The sequence below is a fragment of the Amblyomma americanum genome, chromosome 7 (assembly GCF_052857255.1).
Source record: "Amblyomma americanum isolate KBUSLIRL-KWMA chromosome 7, ASM5285725v1, whole genome shotgun sequence".
Classification (NCBI taxonomy): Eukaryota; Metazoa; Arthropoda; class Arachnida; order Ixodida; family Ixodidae; genus Amblyomma; species Amblyomma americanum.
In genome coordinates this window covers 66,776,306-66,789,457 of record NC_135503.1, presented here as the reverse complement: position 1 = coordinate 66,789,457, position 13,152 = coordinate 66,776,306, and the positions used below count along the sequence as shown (strand labels likewise).

Below are 13,152 nucleotides of genomic sequence, written 5' to 3'. Positions count from 1 at the left end.
CTGCTACTCAAGTCTTTTTCAAGTAAGTGTGATTGATTTTTCCGATAACAGGTATATTCTGCTGTTTTAAGTTCCTATTTGGCAGGAAGAACATTTAACCTTTTTTGTTGAGAATAGATACAAGGCCTACATAATGGTGCCACCTCAAGTTGAAACAGTGCTTTTAAGAGGCCTGAGTCGTACTACCCTAGTAACTCTTATTCTGACATCTGATGTAATACTTGTTTTCTGTTGCAGGAAAATCCACCAGCTGATCCAAGCAATGACCTCGCACTTTCCAGCAGAAGCCCTGTGGCCAAGCTCGTCTCAAGTTGCTCTGCTGAAAGCATTTTTGATATTCATTGATAAATGGGAAGATCGTACTAAGGGCAACGGTGGGATCATGAGCAGCTCTACCACTACTGGTCTTCGTGTAACGATTTCAAGCACTCTAGAATTGCTGACCTACCTCACAGGCTCTCTCTCACAGAAAAGCTGAAATATAAGTACTTCATGACATCTAAGCTGTGCCAAGACCCATTAGAGAGCCTTTTTGGCTTCATAAGACAATCATCTGGCAGCAGTGAGCATCCGACACCTGCGCAATTTTTAATTTTATGGCTTGGTGAAATGCATATCTCACGGAAACTGTGAAGATTCTATATTGGCCTCCTTGCTTGATGTGGAAGATAAAGACGCCACTGATGTATCTGAACGTCGCATGCCAGCAGGAACTACAGTGAAATTGCCGGTTGATAAGGCCAGAGCATGTCATGATATCAGCATGTAGTCAAGAGTGACTCATGACTGGTCTTTCACATTGCGGACCATGTAGCACAAAAATGTGTCTTAAAGGCGAAATGTGAAAGCTGCATTCGCCTCCTAACTATGCCAGCCACTGATGACAGCTTTCAACTTGCAAGGGACACAAAGTACTGCGACAAGGGTGGACTCATCCAGCCTTCGGCACAGCTGTTCGAATTTGTGCTGAAGCTTGAGAACCTTTTTACAGAATGCTTCAGCCAAAGCCATCTCCATTCAGAGAGCATCTTTGATGCGCTGGACGTGGTCAGAGCAAGGCTGTGCAAAGAGATTGGTTGCCATCTTCACATAGAATATCTACCTGAGCAAATTATAAAGTTTTACATTGTAGTCAGGCTTACTTTTTTGTGAAAGGAGTGAACACTGAAAGGCCTAGCAGACGGGAACGGGCCAAGCACTTGAAGTTTAGCCATAGCTGAACCACTGCCACAGTTTCTTTCCCTGTGAGCTTGTCTCAAACGATGTAAATAAATTTGCACCATTTGAAGATGAAGGGATTCGTGTACTGTTTCACTTCACATCTGCTGAAAACCTTTGGGCGATGCTATGGCAGAAGAGTTACTGCATACAAGTTCAAAGCGATGGGTAAGTACAGGCAATTCAAAAGGAATGAGCAAGTCACGAAATTAACTGCAAGAATGTGGGAAGTTTCACAGCCACCATAAGCATTGATCTGAAGCGATCTTTGTCTACTTTAAAATTGGGAATAAATTAAACGATACGCCGTAGCCGTAGCTGAACCGATGGCTCAAAGCATTTGCTTTAAGTTGCGCTGGTAGGATGATGCTGAGCGTCGAGTCCGCAGTTTGAGCTTATGAGTTCTTGGGATCGCGAAGTCGCGGCCGGTCTGCACTCTACGCGCTTGACTTGCCTTGTGTTCGCGCGGATGAAGATTTTATTAGACCTTCGTCCGCTAATGTTGAACAACACATGATGCAAGCTAGTTTACTCCGCGCAGGCTTTTGGCACTAACACGGCATTTTATCCCGCATACGCTTGGACCGCTTTCTCTGCCTTTCTACAGTGAACATGATAGCAGCGCCGCCGCCGTTTTGCGACAGCGGCGGCTTCACTCCAGACTGGCCGGTGAGCACACTATCCCTCTTTTAGTTCACTGTAGCAGGACATCAAGCCTCGGAATGAATTCGTCGTGCCTTTTTCAGCGCGTTCACTGGCCGTAAATGGGACCGATCGGTCCTTCGCTTCGTGTCACCTCACCTCTAGGTATGCGTATAGTAATAAATTTGCTTTATTTCTTTTATTATTTAGTGTGACGATTTCGCCGCTACTAAGCTCAAGAGGAGCGTCGATTTGTTGACAGTACTGGTTCCTGTCCTTACGAGCAGATGGCGCCACTAGGGGGGCTTTTCGTTGCGTGTATGGGTGCGTACGCTCAACTGAAAATGGGAATGTGCCTGCGTTTAACGTACTTAAGCGTGCATGCGGTTATGGTACACAGACAGCACCGATGTATGCTGTTTTCTAACCATATCTGTGTACGCCGCTAGCAGTATGTTATTCTTACACCGTGTTAGGCGGTTAAAAAAATTAACCCCCCCTCTCCCAAAGCCAGAAATGAAAGGCGAAATCACACCGGCGAGTCGCGGAGGCCGCACCACAGGTTTAAATGGTTTTGTTGCGCTCCCTCCCCGCTTTATGGGTTGACATGGGGAGATAAGTACTTTCTCCCCACTCAATCGCGGCTGACACGGTTCAAAGCCGCCCGGACCCCACCCCGTGATCGCGTACGCTACCGAGCGCACGCCGACCACGGCGGGCCTTGCTCTGGGGGAACAAAGGAACGACACATTGGCTGACACAAACAGGCATTTATTGCTACAGAAACAATAACGCCAGCTAGCAACAAGGTACGCTAATGAATCAAGGTCGTCCGACTCACCAGCAAGGTTCCGAGCGAATGTTCGCCCGCGCTAGGGCAAGGGATATAAACTCCGCAGGCCGGACGGGACGAGTACGGGAGCCTGTCTCCCCGTCGCTTCTTCGCCCCGCCGGCGAAGAGCGGAGCCGCGAGCGACGCGTCCGATCGCGGCGATTATCCCGGCCCAAGAGACCCCATCTCCCGCGGGCAGGCTTCAGCAGTCTCCCGCGCAGCGACGCTGGCGCCCTCTCTTGCCAGTTAATGTAACTGACAAGGGAATCCGCTCAGCCTCGAGGGGAGACCGCCGCTGCACGGTGCCTCGCGGGAAAGCAAACTCAGGGGGCTGCAGGGCAGGTCCCCACAACCCACATGAGCAGTTTTCACAGATTAACATCGAGAACAGGGCAACGCTGCTTAAAATGTTCAGCTGCGCCATCTGACGTGCGCGTATAGTTTCAAGTGGTGTAGGAGCAAGCTAGTACGAGATGTTTTTAGAGCGAAAAGCTCTACTCCTCCAATGCTGAGCCTGAAGGTCATCTGGCTCTTAGATTTGACCTCTAACGGGAGGCGCGGAAAATCGCGCTTGGCAGGTGCCTCGATCTTCACCTTCGTCACCACAGCTCCGCGCCAAGCAGTCACGTCAAAGCCACCTAGACACTGGTCCCGTCCGCCGATGCTCTGGCTGCTGCTCGGCCGCTCCTCTTCGCCAGTTGTGGCATGCGATTGTCACGTGATTCGTTCTTGCGCTTGGCATTCACGTCCGCCGCGGCACTTGTGGCACATGATGCATCACATAATTATCTCTCCCTGAAATCTTGAAACAATAAAGATGAACCAAAGCTAAAGCTGAGCCGAGTTGAGCCACAGCCACTTTTTTCACAGAACTTCTCAAATACGTTGAAAATTGGTATGGTGTATTGACGTGACTGCATTTGACAAAAAGCATAGTACTAAATTTAGTGCAGAAACGCGCGAGATGCAGACACTGGCTCTAAAAGATTCCACTACATGCATTACAAAAGCATATAAACGTACACATGCGTGCACATACTTTAGGCTATCGTACATATGCGGAGAATGCACAGGGGCCTTCTATGCTGAACATTGGGAATGGTGCGTATTTAACCAGACCCAGCGCAGAATATATTCTTAGTTTGCGCGAGAAAAACTAACCATAAGGCACACTGCCTTGTTATTCATGAACTGATCTGAGCTAATCAACAAAGTAAAACTATCAAATGGCACACCGGCAATCAAGCACAGGAGAGGCAATGCAGTGAGCTGCGCAAAAATGCTTTCAGTTGAAAGTGTTCTTGCGGCGGAAACAGCCGTTTTCTGCTCCTACTGCACCATGCTTAAGTATGCGCCATTGGCATGTTCAACTCAGAGGAAGGCAAAATTAGCATGCACCACTAATAACACAAAATTTTCCCGAATCCTTGGACGCGCTCCTCAGAACGGAACACATGCCCGCTTATAACAAAGTTCATGAAAACTGAGACGTGCTAAATTAAAGCTACAAAAAAAACAATAAGTACATCATCAAACGAAGGCACATTTATAGGGTGTCTTGAGGGAAACGCGATCAGAATGAAACAACCGCACACTACGTCGAAAACGCACTACCACACCCAACACAGTTACATATTCATATGGCGAAGAAATTGAAGCACGCTGCACCAAGATATAGTTCCCCTGGAATGCGTGCCATCAGGCAAAAAAGTAGCATTTTTTCGCTGGGTTCATTTTCGAATCACTTGGGCAATTGAAGGTTCTCTGGAAAACTGGCGAGTTGCGCACAATCTTGTTGCAGTTAGCACCAGGGAGATCGTGGCCGGTCGGCGATGTGCACGCCATGTAGCATATGGTCATAAAGAACACTTTTTCTTCGGACAACCCTCGGACCTGCAGAGAATTTTTGTCGATCTGAATAGCATGCACCATTGCAGAGTAGGCAATTTCCAGTGCCGGTATTTCAGGAAATATGGTCTCGATGCCTTCGTCCTTCAGGCAGCGGTCCTTGGCATCGAAAATTTGCATCGTGGCTTCCGAGAGTATAGAGGTCACCTTCTGCGCATCCTTAGTCCAGCGGATTCCCATTTTGTCCAGTGCGCAGACAATTTCCAAAGCCATCTCGAATCCAAGGCCCCCGTAAAACATTGCCTTTGTTCCACGCCTGTAGTACAGAGGCCTGTTGACTATACCAATTGGCACTTCTATATTGTTGAGAACATAATCGTACTCAAAGTCAGGCGGTCCAATATTCTTTGGCAGGCCATGTGCAGCCTCGAAGTCATATGTCCTGTTTTGTTTCGCCGCGGCAAAATGAGCCTTGATCCAGAAGTCGCCAAACGTTTCTTCCTTACTTGGGTGTGCACTGTACAGCGCATCCAGCGCTTCATTGCTTAGCCAGCGCGGTGCAGGCCATAGCAGCGTCTGTATGGATGCGAGTTTGTTTGCAGCAAGCTTTCTACTCTCTTCATCCAGCCATGCGGAATTGTTCACCATCGCTAGCGTTGCCGAGATCAGGCTGCTGAAGCCTTCGTTTACAATCAGTTGGTCCTCTTCAGTCAGGTGGGAGACGAAATCCAGCGCAAAGATGAGCATTTTGAAAGACAATTCCACACGGAAGGCGCAGAAGATGGGCTTGTAAAGTTTGGCTTTCCAAGGGTCGCCGTATCGCACCAGGTGGAGCTGTCGGTCGACGGCCGGCGCGCAGAACTGGACGAAGGACCAAGCCAGTTGACCGAGAAGCTCCTCGTTGGTGTAGTTGGCGAAAAGGGCTCCCATTGTTGCTAGAAACCCGGTGTCACGTGTGATGACTTCGTGGTCCTCAAGTACGCGTGGTCTCAATTCCAGCTCCAGATTAAACTGATCCAACCATGTTGAGGAAGAGAGGGGAGGGGTAAAGTCCCCGATCTTGCCAACTGGAACCACGGCCGGATTTCTTTTCCGGGAGGAGTACGAGTTCCAGAGACGTCCTACGATGTCACCCTCCGTGTCAGCAATCGCTTCAATCGAGCTTTCATCCAGAGGCCGCGTGAAATTGGTGCGAAAAGCCGAGTAGAATCCACGCCAGTACTCCAAGTAGACGCCACCACCTCTTACGCTCTCGTACTGGTTCCAGAGTAAAGGCACGTGGTCGCCGGGTTTGATATGCAAGCGCCATTTCGTGTTGTTCCTCGAGATCGGTACTTCAAGCGACACCCAGAGCGGCAACTGCCATTTGTACGACAGCGCAAGCGACACGCCCAGAGCGCTCCTATTGTGTGCGCGTTGCTCCGGCCAGCTGAGACCGACTGCCTGCATGAGAGGTAGCAAGTTTTCGATGTTCCCTTTGTCATCAACGTCGGTGCTCATGCAGACATCATACATTGCGCGCGCTTTTTCTCCTGCCGGGAGCTTTCTCGTCCCTTCTTCGAGCATGCTCTTAAAACGGCTGAAGCGGGAGAACAGCATGTGGTCTATGGGTGACTTGGCGAACTCGCTGTAGTCAGCCGATCGCGACCACGACGAGCAAACGTACGCTGAGAAATCCTCGCAGGGGTCGATGCTGTTGTCGAGTCGGGCAGTGAGCATGTTCACGTGAAATGCGCACTCATCCGAGGTACAGTAATCCTCATCGATCACGGGAGCCCGATGTGATGCCGCCAGAAGCGCAAAAGTGATGATCGCAGCGACAACCAGAGCAGCAGCGACGGCCATCGCAACTTTCTTTTTCGGTGCCTTGTCGTTTCTCATTCCGGATAGCTTCACAGTTGTCCTTCCCTGGAGGTGGGAAGGTCGTGAGAGCATTATTGATCTTGATTAAATGTTACCAATTCACATTTTCTAGAGGCGTATCAAATTTCTACGCCTCGTGCACGTTGAGACACTTTGCTATTTCGGTGATCCTAGGGCCGAATATATCGTGCTTATATGAATGAATAAATGAATTGTTTTGAGGCAGAGGTTGTGGGATGTGGAAGATGAGGATCCATTAGACGAAATAACAGTTCATCTCTAGGTCACACCGCTGCAAGTCGGAAAGAGGGTAGGAGTTACCGACTAAGTGGGGTGAAAAGTCCCCCTGACACTGGTAGCATAAGGCCAATTTCTCTACCATAGGCCTCCTTAATGCTGTGGAGGCCGAAAGAAAGCAGTTGCCTGAAGGCATTGGCGTCTGTCAGTGCGGCATATTTGGTTGCCAAGGTGTCCGTCCCTAAGTGGACAGTGCAATGGACCCTTTTGAAACCGTGTCACCTCACCCGAGAATATAGCTGCTTGAACAAATCGTAACTGGCACTGAAATGACCTCTGGCTAAGCGCATAAAATGAGTACCAGTAAGGCAGGCACTGTCTTAGCTGAGTTGTTTGCTAATGCTACGACAGTTGTACTACGACCACAAAATGTCCGGTGGCACACATACATCGTTGAGGTGTTTCTGCCTGTTCATCTTGCGAACGCACTATAAACACAACTCTACGCCTGCTCGCAGAGCATAAATACCTAATTGCGAGTATTTGGCTTCATTTGGGCTCATATTTAGAGAGCTCCCAAACCTCGGGCGGCTTACACTTTAGCGTGGAAGTGAAAAGGAAAGTAACTTCGGGAGCACTTTTCGTGATCTGCAGTCAAATGAGCACGATGCGCGATGGGACCTATCACCGTGGCTCAGTTATACTGACAGCATTTCGAGAATCATTGCGGCACATGAGTCGCTGTACTAGAACTGTTCGCGCGTCAAAACTACGAGTGGCTGGCGCTATGGAGCGTTGATTTCTCATGATGCCCGAATTAAGCTTAGGGCAAAGGTGTTTGCTTTTGAGCGGTCCACGCGCCTTCAGTTTTCCTAATTTCTATGAAAGCGAAGCCTATGAAGAGATTTTGCCACTAGGTATGTCTTAACGACAGATCGGAACGTCTGATATATTGCGTCTCCTGTCATTTTTCGAAAGACCCGTGATTGAGTACACAGCCCGTTCGGTCGAAAAGCCATCGGCCTAGTAGTAGTCGGTACCGCGTGTCAGAAATAATGGAGGCTGCATTAAAAAAAGATCGTATCATAGTAATTTGCGGTTCTTGTGATTGATTGGTGTGTGATAGGCAATGACGAGTTATTAAAATTATCGTAATTAATAGATTAATTAAAGAAATGTAAAATTTGGAAAAGGGGTTTCAAAAGTGTCCAGATGCTCAGAACGAAAAAGTCAATACTTGATGATAATGTGCAATTGTTCAAGTAATTGAAACAAATCAAAAATGAAAATTGCGTTAAAAGGTATTTTCAACGGGCAAGGCGTTGCGCCGAACGGGCGATGGCGTTCCGTCGACTCCCTGGCAGCGCTGCAATACGCTGTCGCATTCCACTCTTACAAGGCGATGCTTAAGCGTCCACCAATTTTTCACTCACGATTGAGTACATAAGGTATTAGGAGTAACCAGATAAATTTTCAAACTTCTGTGAAAGCGAAACCTCTCAAGAGGTATGTTTTAACAAATCAGGACGTCCGGTACAGTGCGTCTCCTGTCGTTTTTCAAAAGAACCGCGCTTGAAAAACTCCATCGCTATATTTTTCGACGTGTTAATTCTTAGTCTGCCGATAGAATTGGTTTTATATAAGAGGTTGAAATGAACGATTTAAGTAAATTATTGGTAGCGCTATAAATATATGTGCTACATTTAAGTTATCAGTTTGCACTGTCGAACCGCAGGAGATGATGAAGCGCGCGTGCGGCAGAATCCAGCTGTTTTAGCGTTTGAACTATTTAGTGCTTTCATGATTCGCTGCTAAATAAACCCATCTACTGAAATGATTCGAAGCAGGCACGCATTACCGTCATAGTAGGCCTCGAGGCAGAAGTCAAGGCGTTCTGAGCAACACATTGCGTCTTGCTTCTTGCCTCGACCACCGCAGGTACGGAAGGGGACATAGCACCGGACGTGGCACCAGACGTTACACCGGATGTTGCACCGGACGTGGCACCGGATGTGGCACCGGATGAGGCACGCACCGTAGCGTTTCGCTCAGTGTTGCCCTGGTTGAATGGCTGTGGTCGCTCCGCGGAGAAGCTGCCTGCGGTGGCAAGCGGAGGCGGCACCGTGGAAGTACAGGGGCCTTGCGCTATTATTCGCCCCTGAGGCATGACCGAAACGCCTGCAGCTGCAGCTTCGGACAGGCACCCCGGAGGTCCTGCTGTCACGGGGTCGGGAGCAGTTGGCTTGTCTTGCTCACCCACTAGAAGTTCGCTGGCCAGGACTGGTGCGGGTGCCTTTTGCGCCTCTGCTCCCAGTGCGACAGGTGGTGAATTCTCGCTTCCCTTTTGCGCGTCCAGTGTCTCTTCAGATGCTGGTGCTTCTGGCTCAGGGTGGTCAGGACGGCTCGCCATTGCCGTCGGCTCATCCGGCGAGCGGAGGCTTAGCCCGGTTACGGCGGCCGGAGCGCGTTGCGATCGCTGGTCAACACTGTGCGGCTTGAGTACTTGTCCCGACTCAGCAGCAGGCTCCTCACGGGCGTTGGTGCCGTCAGATGCAAGATCGCCAGTAGTCGGCAGTGGACTGGAGGGACCGCCCTTCACGGCAGTAGGGTCAGGACTCATGGTGGGCGAAACTACCTTGGACGATCGGGAATGGCGACGAGTGGCTTTCTTGTCGCCGGTGGCCGATTTTTCGCTTTTCCGCTTCTTAGGCATGTCCACAGCAGCTCGGCAAACGAGAGGGGTACAGCGAAATAGTATGACTGTCACTGGGAGTTGGGTCAGAGCTTCAGAACCGTCGTTGCTGCTTGCAGCCCGAATCCAAAGAGCGTGCAGCGCGTGAAAGTCTTCTTCTTCTTCTGTAACGTGAGTACGCAACCGCGCGCTAAGCGACAATGCCGATGGGGCCTTTTGCGGCAGAAAAAGGAATTGACAACAAAGAAAGAAAGGCAATATGAAATCGGGCACTACTGGGCATACTTTTATAACAATTTCTCTGGAGAGAGAATGGTAGCTGCGACCGTTCATTCACTTCCAGGAGCAGGAGGAAATAACGTTGATTGGCCGGAAGAAGATTTAGATTTTGGCCGCTACTTAATTGAGGTTCTCGTCTTTTGTTCTGTCTTGATCAGAGGAGTCCTCAGTTCAGAACCGCTGCGACTTGAGACGCACGGCAAGCTTGGTGCACCAACCTGAGCGCCGATTCTCCGCTTATGGGCTGCGCAGTGCGGCCTCCAACTTTGAAACGGTCGCATGGGTTACCGGCGAGATTGAACAACGAGCGCAAACACGCCGAAAGCCGGCTTCTCCAGCGGGCCGTTTTGCAGCGATCCATTTAATTGGGTGTTGAGTTAAACCTCGGAGAACGCTTGCCAGGAATTCTCTCCTCCCTGAATTGAGTAGGCACTATGCGTTGCGCGTGTGCATGCTCTCGCATGCTGGCTACCCGAGTAAAGCGCGCGTAGCTTTAGTCATTTTCTCTGTTCCTTGAAGCCTTTGGAGCCACGTTTGTAACAAAGTATCGGAATCACCGCAGTGAATGTATACGCAGTCCAGGAACATCGAAGCCTCGACACTTATTCCTTCACGAAAGGTTGAAAATTGCCAGCGCTTTCAGTGACCGTAGAAAGGAAGACGTGGCATACGAGTATAGAGAATCCGTGCATCGACGCTGGCATCATTCCGCAAATACAAGGACTTAATACAAGCTGAAGTGACACATTGTGAGACGGACCCGTCAAGGAAACGAATTCGGGCAGCCACTTTTCTTTATGCTGACGCCGCCGTCAGCTCGTGGTTTGCAGACGTACGCTCGAAAGGGGTTCCTTAATTTCAGCGGGCCTTTGCTCTGGAAGAGATCCAAGGAGTTTCCCGGAAGCGAGCGGGCGGCTGAGTTTCAAACAACGCCGTGGCATCGTTTTCAAAACCGTAGCGAGAAAAAAGTGACGCTTCGCGCGATCTTGCAGGCACAAATCGCAGCTGCTCAAAATTTTGGAGGAGAACAGACCAGAAAATATATTTATGCCTGCGAAACTGACCTCTTCTATGAGCTGCTGGCAGCGAAAATACTGCAAGAAAACAGGTCGTTGCAAGGCGGCAAGAATTCGATAGTGGCTGCATTTGGGCGAGTTGGTTTTCCATTCTGAACGTAAAAGCGCAAAAACACAGGGACACAGTCTCGCTCTTGTTGTCTGCCTTAGTCTGTGTCCTTGTGTTTTTGCGCTTTTACGTTAAGAATTCGAAGCAGTTTTATTGTAACGCTGTCATCACCAGCTGCTCTACACCTTTGCATTGCCTTGTAAAGTTCTTTACTTCATCTTTGGTTACAGCCAGGATGTTCCATTCCTACCTAACACTTGACTCCGTCTCTGGCGTCCCGATTATTTGGGCTATATACTTGACAGATCTCTGTAGAAATCCTCGCCTACATTAACTGTCTTATCCATACTGGTAATGGCATTGACCTGCTGGCAGATTTTCAGTACTCTCCGCAAGACACTAAAAACATATCATCGGAAAATAACGCACTGACACAAGCACCCGGTGTCGTGCCTACTTCTCTTAATTGTGTCCCGTATCAACGCGCTGTCTTCTCACCATGCTTTTTAATGGCCGTGTTGCAGATGGATAAAATGAGTAGTGTGTATATGTGTCCTACCCATTATGTAAAAATAGCTTGCCCTGAAAAAACAGCGTGGTTCCACTATTCAATCTCGCACTGTTAATGCTAGACGTAACTGAAATGGTCATTCTTACGAGATAAGCTCTCACATGCCCGTGGATTAAAAATCGCGGCTTCCTGTGTGTTAAAACACGATGCTTAAGAATACTGTGCTTCAAGCGCAACAAACAGTTCAGTTGCGTTCACCTGCTGCTCAGCTCGGACCACACCGTCCAGACACGGGTAGTAGACAAGAGCTGGGCTGCAGAAAAAAGCCTTCGGTGCCCTCTAGCACACAACCATGCACGACGAAGATTCCTGGTAAAAGTTATTTCTCGCTTTCTCTATAACTATTTCAAGCACGACATCGCATGAGAGGACCGTTCTAAAAATGTAGAAATGGCTGAGAAAACTAAAAATGGTGCTTGGCGAGCTTGTAAGCTTCACAATGGTCTGCTGGCAGCAGCGTATCTGCATAGCAACACGGCTGGGGCGTATACCGTCATGCAGTGTTTGGTGAAAAGACGCGCGACCAAGTGGCGGAGCGTCAGTTAAGCTATATATACGACCGTACTGGCGTGCGAAGGCGCAGCAACACACACTGGTCTTCAACCGCCTTCTTCCGTGGGAAGCTGTATCGCTGTGTAGCTCAGTTTCTTCGTCGTAATGTAGCCGAGATGAGCTACCTGATAGAACCGTTTAAGTCCTTAAGCGGCCAACTTTATTTCTGGTGTTCGGTGCAGCCTCAGGGGAATACTGTGTTATCCCGATACGTCCGCAAAAAGTAGAAGCTGGTGGCGAGTGAAAAAGAAACAACAACAAAGAAATTCGAAACACGCCAGTCCGTGGCAATGCGAGCAATCGCACGCCTGTGGCTGTTCTAAACAGTGGGAGCACGCCCCGTCGCAAGCACCACTGGGAGTCCCTCCTATATATTCAGGAGCATTAAGAGCAGTGCTGCCAATTTCAAAAGCGGAGCATGCACTCAAGAAGCACTCTTCGGTTCATAGCTGCCACACCTCATTCTAGAGCAGATCGCGCGAAAGCACGACAGGACGTGCCACGAGTGTTTGAACAGTCACAAGCGGGCGCTCGACCTGCATCTCTGCGCTACCGATTCCCAGGTGTTCCCTTTCATATATTTAGATTTCTTCTGTATGCTGTTTAGGTTTCGGTTTTATCGACGGATCATGATGATGATGATAACAACTTTAATATTCCACCAGATAAGGAGGCCCCCTACTCCCCGACCCCGGCACGCAGGCCTAGAGGACGGGGGCGGGGACCTCCGCGATCACAAGCAGGCAAAGAGGTCTTGACTCTTCGCGACTTCTGTCGCCAGGCGGATGGATTGTTGCTGTTGAGCAGAGACCTCGCTCCGCAGCAGGGCTTCCCAGGCTTCTCTACAATTTGTGTTTGCTTTAGCCCCTGGGGAGCTAGCGCATTCCCAGATTATGTGGTCGAGGGTCCCTCTCTCCCCACAGTGCTTGCACTTATCGTTTTTTCTATCTCCAGTCTGAATATGATAAGCCCAGAGCGGGTTGAGGAAGTTCCCAGCTTGAAGGCGCCGCTATGCGACTGCTTCCCTATTGTTTAGATTTTTGTCCGGTGGTGGCACCAGTCTCCTGCATAACTTTTAATTTTCAACAATCTCCGTGTAATTTTGCAGACGCTCGTCCATATGCCGGCAGTCGGGCGGCTCCACAGACACCCGGAAGTAGAGAGCTCGGGCTAACTCGTGGGCCGCCTCGTTGCCAGGAACGGAGGCGTGTGCGGGGGTCCAAGTTAGACTGATTTTTCTGTTGAGGCGTCTACCGGCCAGAATCCTCGCCGCTTCCGGCGTGATCCTACCCT

General features: G+C 49.6%; 1 protein-coding gene across 1 annotated transcript; it reads right to left on the bottom strand.

The window, feature by feature from the left end:
- Positions 1-4,390: 4,390 nt before the first annotated feature.
- On the bottom strand, positions 4,391-6,385 carry LOC144097760 (endothelin-converting enzyme 1-like). The gene has a single exon (XM_077630398.1). The coding sequence runs from the start codon at positions 6,383-6,385 to the stop codon at positions 4,391-4,393; it is 1,995 nt and encodes a 664-aa protein (XP_077486524.1).
- Positions 6,386-13,152: the final 6,767 nt, after the last annotated feature.